Source organism: Nansenia antarctica, assembly GCF_963989245.1.
Source record: "Nansenia antarctica genome assembly, chromosome: 2".
Lineage (NCBI taxonomy): Eukaryota > Metazoa > Chordata > Actinopteri > Argentiniformes > Microstomatidae > Nansenia > Nansenia antarctica.
The window spans coordinates 49,160,999-49,170,365 of record NC_137675.1 but is presented as its reverse complement, the minus strand read 5'-3'; the positions used below and the strand labels follow the sequence as shown (position 1 = coordinate 49,170,365).

General features: G+C 45.5%; 2 protein-coding genes across 2 annotated transcripts; one reads left to right on the top strand and one right to left on the bottom strand.

The window, feature by feature from the left end:
- Positions 1–600: 600 nt before the first annotated feature.
- On the bottom strand, positions 601–2,958 carry bud31 (BUD31 homolog). The gene is made up of 5 exons (XM_080522370.1): positions 2,916–2,958; positions 2,575–2,686; positions 2,266–2,388; positions 1,741–1,907; positions 601–1,049 (listed from the first exon to the last, which is right to left on the bottom strand). Exons 2-5 carry the CDS (start codon positions 2,666–2,668, stop codon positions 999–1,001), a joined length of 435 nt encoding a protein of 144 aa, XP_080378496.1. The 5' UTR covers positions 2,669–2,686; positions 2,916–2,958; the 3' UTR covers positions 601–998.
- Positions 2,959–3,434: 476 nt separating this feature from the next.
- pdap1b (pdgfa associated protein 1b) lies at positions 3,435–8,430 on the top strand. Its single transcript, XM_080524281.1, has 6 exons — positions 3,435–3,555; positions 3,829–3,920; positions 4,041–4,133; positions 7,183–7,301; positions 7,598–7,749; positions 7,995–8,430. Exons 1-6 carry the CDS (start codon positions 3,543–3,545, stop codon positions 8,048–8,050), a joined length of 525 nt encoding a protein of 174 aa, XP_080380407.1. The 5' UTR covers positions 3,435–3,542; the 3' UTR covers positions 8,051–8,430.
- The last annotated feature ends 937 nt before the right edge of the window (positions 8,431–9,367 follow it).

Sequence of the window (9,367 nt, the reverse complement as noted above, 5' to 3'; positions counted from 1 at the left end):
GCTCAGCTGCTCTACCTCATCCCTGTACGCCGCCTCGTCCACCCCCCGAGATGCAGCCCACCACAAACTCTCTGGTTTATAATACAATTATATAATCAGTAATAATTATAATAATAAAATATCTCTAGTATTACTGGCAGTATACTACAATAGTTGTGTTTACATATTAAATATATTCGGTACTAGTTTCAGCTCAGGAGTGTCTCCCCAAAAATAAATATTAATAAGTGTACTGTGAAATTAATGTGATCAAGGTGAGAATAAACATGAGAATTCAATCAAATGCACATAACCCACTGGGTTATTAGCACGTAATGAAACTCAATGAAATACATCCTCCACCCAATCATATAATGTGTTGACTGTTCAGTAAAAATTCATAACCAAATCTAATTTCCAAGCCTCCAAATATCAACACCCAGCAGGCCTGCGCATACAGTCATTAGCAATTAGGAACACACAGTGAGGGCAGAAGTAAATCAGAAGACTTTTATTTAAAATGAAAAAGTAAAAGTAAAGAAAATTTAATCAGGTAAAAAGTAATCAGGTTCAAAGCAACAACATGTTACACAGCAACCCCTCCCCTCCCTCCCTATCCCATCCCTCTTCATATGAAATGAGGTACCATAGCACTTATAATGACCTTCACAGTGTACACTGGACAGCTGGAATGGTAGGCCTGGCCCCGGAACCACCCCTTAGTTCCTCTCCATCACCCCCACCGCTTTAAACGTTGTCAGATCTGAGGTATCTAGATAGGTGTAAGCAATTAGGTCAAAAGCTTTCATCGCCATATTGCTTAAACCCATCCAAGTCCCTAAGATCTGCAAACATTTAAGGGGTAGGGGTCATAGACAAGGGGTAGTTATTTCATAGGGGTTAGTTCCTGGTCCAGCCCGTAGTAATAACACAAAGACGCTCCAGGGTGGAGAGAGAGCACACAGGTGGAGGTTAGATGAGCCCTGATGTCCCAGTTAGAAAAGGCCTGACTAAGCGATTCAGCCGGAGCATCCTCTGCATCCACAGTGGGTGCACTCGATTATCCTTCCCTGCAGAGAGAGAGAGAGGAGACAGGATCAGCGTGGTTAAACAAGACAAACCGGTGGGCATGAGACACAGGGACTGTACAGACACACACTCTTCTTCATCATCTTCATCATCATCAAGCCTGGACGCCAGTCTGTTTCTGCGTAGCTAACTTGTTTGTTTAAAGCAGAAACAGATTGCGAAAACAGACGTGAAATTGTTGCAAACAGTAGCCCCGCAATTACGACTTGCTCCGACCGAGCCTCGAACTTGCGACCCCTGGCTTGCCAACACAGTCGACCCGTCTCCTCGAATACCCGATGTAAACTAGATAGCTTTGCGACAGGGCAGGTGGGGGTATCTGAGCTTGAGGAGTGAGTTAACCATCTCAACTCGGTTACACATGCTAGTGGAGAGAACCTACAGTGTGTAAGCCTGTTCAGAGTTCCTACAAGTTTCAACAAGTCGGATTTAAGACCTTTTTAAATATAATTTTTGACCTTTTCGCGGTACCATATGATAGCTTTTTGTCATCCTCGAGGTGATGAAATTAGGGATTTTACTGCCATACAGACAAAAAAGGAAGCGACCGAATAACTGAAATGTAAGATGTTTTTAGGCCTTATAAATCGAATTGCTGGATTTTAGACTTTAAGGCTTTGTAAGACCAGCGCGGGAACCCTGCTGTTGTACAGTCAAGCCGACAGGACTCACCACTTCCAGCTTGCTCTTGGGGACTCTGCAGATGCAGTTGGTTCCGAAGTTGGTGTCTCGTGTCTGGATACAGCGCAGGCAGCACAGGTTCTCATAGCCCTGCTTCTTCCACTTGGCGATCAGGTTCTTGTCTGCGTAGCCCTCCTTTATACAGTAGTCATACAGCTCTGGGGACGGACACACAGTCAGTATTTATTCATGACAAGAGTGGATCTCCTGGGCCCAGTTGTTCAAAACATTTCATCTGAATCAGAATGATCCCGATTCTTTTATCTGATCCAGATATCAGATTGAGCTGGCTGATTTCCCCCTATACGACTCAAAATCAGCCAGATAGATCTGATCGTGGATAGTGAAAAATTCTGATCCAGGTTAAGTTTTGAACAACTGGGCCAGGTGGCTTGATCCTGATCAAGTATAATGGACTGCAGTGAATCGCCTCTACAGCCTTCTGTATATTTCCGATCTTGTGGGGTCAGATATACAGAGCCCTGTAGAGACTACATTGGCTACAGTGAAGTCTACCTCTGCTGATGGCCTTCCTCTTGTAGAACAGATCGAAGATGTAGCGGCTCCTCTGGTGATGCAGCCTGAAGATGGGCCACAGAGACTCCACCTTCCGTTTTCCCTCGTGAGGTTCTGTTTCGGCTGGAAATGGAAATGAAATGGCCGGTTATCTAATGTGTGTGATGATCACATGACATAAACAGAAGTGATGGATTCAAACGACCAGGGCTTTGTAGACACATTTTTGTTGTTGAAATAGACAAAGTAATGTTGTGCCATGGTCGATGAGTCTTTTACGCAGCCTCGTTTGTTCGTGCGGAGTCCTACCTTCTCTCATCTTCTGGTCCAGTTCGTCCAGAGTCGGCTCAATGAGCTCCCAGCCATCGGGGGGTGGTTTTCTACTCCTCTTTACTTTAGGCATCGCCTTGGATGTCACCGACTAATCAACACAATATTACCAGAAAGCTTGATCCTCCGTTTGTGTTTCTACGGGCCCGTTCGGGTCCGCGCGATTTCTCAACTCTCAAATATTAAATAATGCAGCAACAACTCATAATTGTTTGTAGTGGATTTAATCTGGTTTCTTATCTATAGATATTGAATACTGAATATCTAACACAAGGAAATTGACCAATTGAGCTGTGTTCGACTAATCAACACAATATTACCAGAAAGCTTGATCCTCCGTTTGTGTTTCTACGGGCCCGTTCCCAGTCGCTTCTTGTTGACGTCACGATGTCTGGGGTCTTTCTGATCCGTTTTATAGTCTCGTGAGATAAACGTCATTCACTGACATAAACACATGTTTCTAATTCATTTGCCCGAGCATAACATACATTTGTGAATATGCTATGACTTCAATGTGTGCTATGAAATAAGTATAATTATTATTTTATATAACTATTTATATTCCCGTCATACTCGGCGGTGTTACTCTTAATCTTTGCATATTGCATCAGGTTAGTAACTTCCCACCAAAGGTCCCACACAATTATTAAAATCATTTAGGCACTTTTTATTCTATAGTGCATTTGACATAATCTACGTAAATATTTTCTTTAAGCTTGCATAGTTTTTGATAGTTTCAAGTTTGTGCTTTGTATGTTACGAATATCCACATACAAACAGGTATTTTGTTGTTTCTTGAAAGGCAATTCTCCAGACGTCTCTGCTGGGAGGAGGATCTTGGCTGGCTGTTTTTAGCCAGCTGTCAACAAGGCTGCTGGTCAAAACAGATGTATTCCCACTGATATCTCTGTATTAAGTCGTGTGTATTAAAACTTTTGTTTATCAAAATGCCCAAAGGAGGTAAGAGAGGCCAACATTTATTATGACATGATGCGTGTTGAATGTAGTCACAGTTATTAGCCTGCTAGCTAGCTAGCTATACTGCACAGTAGTTAACAAGTTGTTGTCAAGTAGCTGTCAAGAGAAAAGAGAGATCTTTAAGTAATTGTTGCCTTCTCATATTGCAACTAGTATGTTATGATGGCACCTAGGCTGCCTTAGAACTGTATCTAACCTGCTAGCTGTGAGTACTGTGTTGTGTGCTTGTCTGACATGTCCCTGTAACCATCTCAGGTAGGAAAGGTGGCCATAAGGGTCGTATGCGGACCTACACAAGCCCTGAGGAGATAGACGCTCAGATGAAAGCAGAGAAGGAGAGGAAGAAGGTTGGTTGGTGACTCTGTTGATACTCAGATTAATACTTTCATAATTGACAGTGTGGTGGAAATCAGTTTAACTCTGTGTGTGTGTGTGTGTGTGTGTGTGTGTGTATGTGTGTGTGGCAGCTAGAGGAAGAGGGTGCAGCTCAGATTGATCTGGGAGAGGAGAAGCTACCAGGGTCCGGCTCGGAGGACAGCGATGACGAAGACGGCTCCCAGGTACACACACACACACACACACACACACACACACACACACACACACACACACACACACACAAACACACACATTACACACACACACGCACACAGCGCGGCTACATGACGTCATCAGTGGTGGACAGAGCGCAGATCGTCAAGCAGTACACATCATCGCGGGGGATTTCAATCATGCTGACCTGAAGGTAGTACTACCCAAGTTCTATCAGCATGTTAAATGTGCAACAAGAGGAGATAACACACTGGACAAGGTATACACCAACATCAAGCTTGCTTACAAGGCTAGACCGCTAGCTCATCTAGGCATGTCTGACCACGTGTCCATCCTCCTGATCCCAGCCTACACTCCCATGAGGAAAAGTGCTCCCATCACCACTAAGACTGTCAGAACCTGGCCAGCAGGGTCCGCCCCACTGCAGATCTGCCTGAATGACACCTCATGGCAGGAATATGAGCATGAGGACCTGGAACAGTTCACGTCGTCGGTTCTGAACCACATAGTGAACTGCACCAACTCAGCCACCGTGGACAAACGTGTTCGGGTCTACCCCAACACGAAGCCATGGATGACTGAGAAGGTCCGAAAACTGCTCAAGGAGAGGGACAACGCCTTCTCAGCGAAGGACACACTGCTGTACAGCACCAACAGGGCTAACCTAAACCGTGGCATCCGGGAGGCCAAGGCAGACCACAGAGAGAAGATTGAGGAATGCTTCCTGAGCAACGACTCCAGGCGGGTGTGGCAGGGGGTTCAGCACATGACAAACTTCAGAGCCAACAGGCTCACAGCCGCGGAGGACGACCCCCTGCTGGCGGAAGAGCTGAACTCCTTCTACGCCCGGTTCGACGAGCTGCGAACGGAGGTAACCACAACACAAACACCACTCTCTCCAGCTCTCAGCAGCCTCACCCTTACAGAGCATGAAGTGAGACGCGTGCTGAAGGCGGTGGACCCCAGAAAAGCCTCAGGGCCGGACGGCGTCCTGGGACGGGTGCTGAGGGACTGCGCCGACCAGCTGGCCGGGGTTTTCACCAACATCTTCAACCAGTCCCTGTCCCAGGCCACCATCCCACCCTGCCTGAAAACCTCAACAATCATCCCAGTCCCGAAGAAAAGCACGGTGAGCTGCCTAAACGACTACCGCCCGGTGGCACTCACACCAATCATCATGAAGTGCTTCGAGAAACTGGTCCGGGCCCACATAGTCACACGCCTCCCGCCCAACCTGGATCCATACCAGTTCGCCTACAGAGCCCACAGGTCCACAGAGGACGCCATCGCGACGACTCTCCACTCCACTCTATCCCACCTGGAGAGGGGGAACAGCTACGTGAGACTGCTCTTTGTGGACTTCAGCTCTGCCTTCAACACCATCCTTCCCGACAGGCTAGTGACCAAACTACTAGACCTGGGACTATCACACTCCATCTGTGCATGGATCAAGGACTTCCTGTCTGACCGCCCCCAGAGGGTGCGGGTGGGCTCCCACACCTCCACAGCCCTCAGACTCAGCACTGGGTCCCCCCAGGGCTGCGTGCTAAGCCCAATCCTGTACAACCTCTACACCTACGACTTCACCCCCGTCCACCCCAGCAACTCCATCATAAAGTTTGCAGACGACACCACCGTGGTGGGCTGCATCTCGGGGGGGGACGAGGCGGCGTACAGGGATGAGGTGGAGCAGCTGGGCAAGCTGTGCAAGGTTACAACCTGCTGCTGAACCAGTCAAAGACCCAGGAAATCATCGTGGACTTCAGGAGGAAAAAATCTGAGGTCCAGCCCCTGCTCGTCGATGGAGGGAGCGTGGAGAGAGTCTCAACCCTCCGATTCCTGGGGGTGCACATACAGGATGACCTGTCCTGGAAGACCAACACAGCAGCCATCATCAAGAAGGCACAACAGCGGCTCTACTTCCTGAGAGTCCTCAGGAAATACCACCTCAAACAGGAGCTGCTTGTGACCTTCTACCGCTGCACAGTGGAGAGCATCCTCACCTACTGCATCTGCGTGTGGTTCTCCAGCTGCACAGCCGCAGAGAGGAAAGCGCTACAGAGAGTCGTGAGATCGGCCCAGAAGATCATCGGCGCCCCCCTCCCCTCTCTGGAAGAGCTGTACAACACACGCTGCCTCAGGAAGGCCTCCAAGATCTCCAGAGACCCATCCCACCCTGGGAACGAACACTTTGTTCGGCTGCCCTCGGGCAGGCGGTTCAGGACCATGTCTGCAAGGACAAATAGACTGAAGCTCAGCTTCTACCCTAGGGCCATTCAGGCCCTGAACACAGCAAAGACCTAGGTTCTAGGCCCTGGACAATCTAGACAATTTGATGGCAGCTACTAGATTGTAATCAAGTGCAATACTGAAACACAACTGTGAACATTTCAAACCTGCAAACTGCGACACTTTAAATGAATGTGCAATAATACTATGTGCAATATGACAACCCTCGTGCACATAAGGTTCAGAGATAGGAAATGTTAGGATATTTATAGCATTTTTTTTTTTTTCCTAGCACCAGGGGAGCTCCCCCTCACACATTTCGTTGTATGGTACCTGTACTATATTAATGACAATAAAGACCATTCATTCATTCATTCATTCATCTATCAAGTTCAAATTCAAGTTCAAATCCAAGTTTATTTATTTTTAAGTTTATTTGTCATTACATTGAATACAAGTAAACAATGCAACAAAATGCAATACAATACGCAATAACAGTAATAAAGAGCAGCAATAACAGTAATAACAATATAAAATAACAATTATATATATAATTGTTATTTTTATTACTGTATATATATATGAGTATATGGCATCAGGAGAGGGAGTAAAGTCTAATGGCCGATACCATCTGCCAGATGGAATACTCTCAAATGCACTCTCACCCCCCCCCCCCACCCCCCTCCACCCCCAAAACACACACAGTTGTGTAGACCTGCATGTGAGTTTGGCCAGAGTGAATGTTTGGCCACATGCCATTACCTCATGAAACCGACAGAGCTGAGTATGTATATGTTTGTGTCATATGTTCTCCTCCTGGGTCTCCAGAAGAGGAAAGGTGTGGAGGGGTTGATCGACATCGAGAACCCCAACAGAGTGGCTCAGAAAACAAAGAAGGTGACCGAGATCGAGCTGGAGGAGCCCAAACAGCTCTCCAGGAGAGAGAGGTGAGAGAGGCTTCGGGATGTAGGACACACAAGTCACAGGGGGGGACACAGGGGGACACAAGGACGCACACACACGGATGCGCGCACACACACACATACACACACATACACACACACACACACACACACACACACACACACACACACACGGATACACACACACAGTAAGTGAGGCTCATGTCCATAAGAACTACACAGCGCTCACCACCTCACACAGCAGTTCCAACTCCAGAGCTAATGCTAACGGTCCTCTGGTCCTCCCTGCTCACGCCGTGGCCTTGTCCCCCTGGTGTCAGAGAGGAGATCGAGAAGCAGAAGGCTAAGGAGCGCTACATGAAGATGCACCTGGCGGGGAAGACGGACCAGGCCAAAGCAGACCTCGCCCGCCTCGCCATCATCAAGAAACAGAGGGAGGACGCCGCCCGCAAGAAGGAGGAGGAGAGGAAAGGTGGGCGTGTCCCAGAACTGTGTCGCTGAACCCCTCTAGAACAACCCCAATACTGTGCAGGAGAAAGAGGCAGTATTATTATAGTATTAGTATAGTATATATTATAGTATTATAGTATCTTACTATATGCTCCTACACTTTAGTGTGAGGTTAATGATTCATCTCTCACAGTTTGATTAGATATTATTATATGTCATATAATTAGATTGATCTAATCTGATTTGCTTATCCTTTTGTTCCCACAGCTAAAGAAGCCACAGCGGCAGCAGCGAAAGGAGTACACTCACTGTCACTGAAATAATAGAGTTTATTTAGCCACAACGGTTTCATCCATTCATGGACTGATGCAATATATATATCGGAAACTATTTTTAAAGAAGAGCAATGAAGAATATTTCACTTTTACTGTAATATAGGGTCAGTTGGAAGGTGGTGGGGTGAGAGAGATGTTTCATCTGTGTTTTTCAGTTTGGAATCATGGCTTTGTAATATTTCCGGGAAGTTAGGCTACTTTTTGAGAAAAGGATATGTTTTTTGCTATCCAGGATCAGATCGAGCTGGCTGATTTCCCCTATATGACTGAAAATCTGCCAGATAGATCTGATCATGGATAGCAAAAAAGATCATTCTGATCCAGATTAAAAGTTATGAGCAACTGGACCATGTACATTACACCTGACATTGATACTTGGTCCAGTATACTATACTACTATTCATCACTGTAGATTTATTAACATGCTGATAATGTTCTTTGCTAAGGGATCTTCATCACTTGTATTGGTTTTTAATGAATCATTGTAAATAGTTAAATTCTAATATATTGCAGATTAACATTACTATGCCAGAGAGAAGACTGATTTATTTATTTATTTATTTATTTATGTATGTATTTATTTATTTCCCTTGAGATAGATTGTGGCTCTGGGAGCTTAGAGATCTCCCACTGAGGACAAGGACTTTGCACTGGTCAACTCAACAACCTATTTAACATACTAGTCACTGATCAGCTGAACCAGTGTATCAGTTCTGGGCTCTCCAGGACCACAGTCAGTGAACACTGCTAGTAGCCTGATATGGTACTTCTAGCTGCATCAGCAGTGCACTGTAACAGTAACAGTGCAGGCACAGACATACTATACAGACACACTGTAAGGTAGGCCAGTGTCTTCCCACTCCTGGTTCTGGAGAGAAACACAGGTGATGGTTTTAAACATTTACAGATTCAACTAGTCATGGTATTGATGATCAGTTGACTTGTTCTAATTGTTTAATGTCATTTCAGTAAGTGACAAAATGTGACTTGCCAAGATAATGTCTCAACAGTGAATGTGATTTTTGACCTTGAAAGGTCATTAAAAAACACATGTGACCACGTTGTCTTCTAATTATGTCATATTTTCATTTCTATACACAACGTAAATGTATTTTGAATGTATCATAATGTATTATGTAGGATGTGTATTTAAACTATTATTCGCACTTTTACTCGACATTATTATATAAGTTATTATTATGTCATCACTGGGTCTTTCGGTCACTTTCATTGATTTATCTATTTATTATTAATTATTAAGTGGAGATTTCCAGTCTTGCAGAATATTGTTCTGCAGCGTGTTTT

Bases quoted from the DNA above. Each gene is read 5' to 3' on its own strand.
- bud31 (XM_080522370.1), bottom strand. From the start codon at position 2,668: ATGCCTAAAGTAAAGAGGAGTAGAAAACCACCCCCCGATGGCTGGGAG. The intron at 2,389-2,574 runs GTAGGACTCCGC...TTCCATTTCCAG, and splicing joins GGACCAGAAGATGAGAGAAG to CCGAAACAGAACCTCACGAG. The intron at 1,908-2,265 runs GTAGACTTCACT...GTCCGTCCCCAG, and splicing joins GAGGAAGGCCATCAGCAGAG to AGCTGTATGACTACTGTATA.
- pdap1b (XM_080524281.1), top strand. The intron at 3,921-4,040 runs GTTGGTTGGTGA...TGTGTGTGGCAG, and splicing joins CAGAGAAGGAGAGGAAGAAG to CTAGAGGAAGAGGGTGCAGC. The intron at 7,750-7,994 runs GTGGGCGTGTCC...TTGTTCCCACAG, and splicing joins GAAGGAGGAGGAGAGGAAAG to CTAAAGAAGCCACAGCGGCA.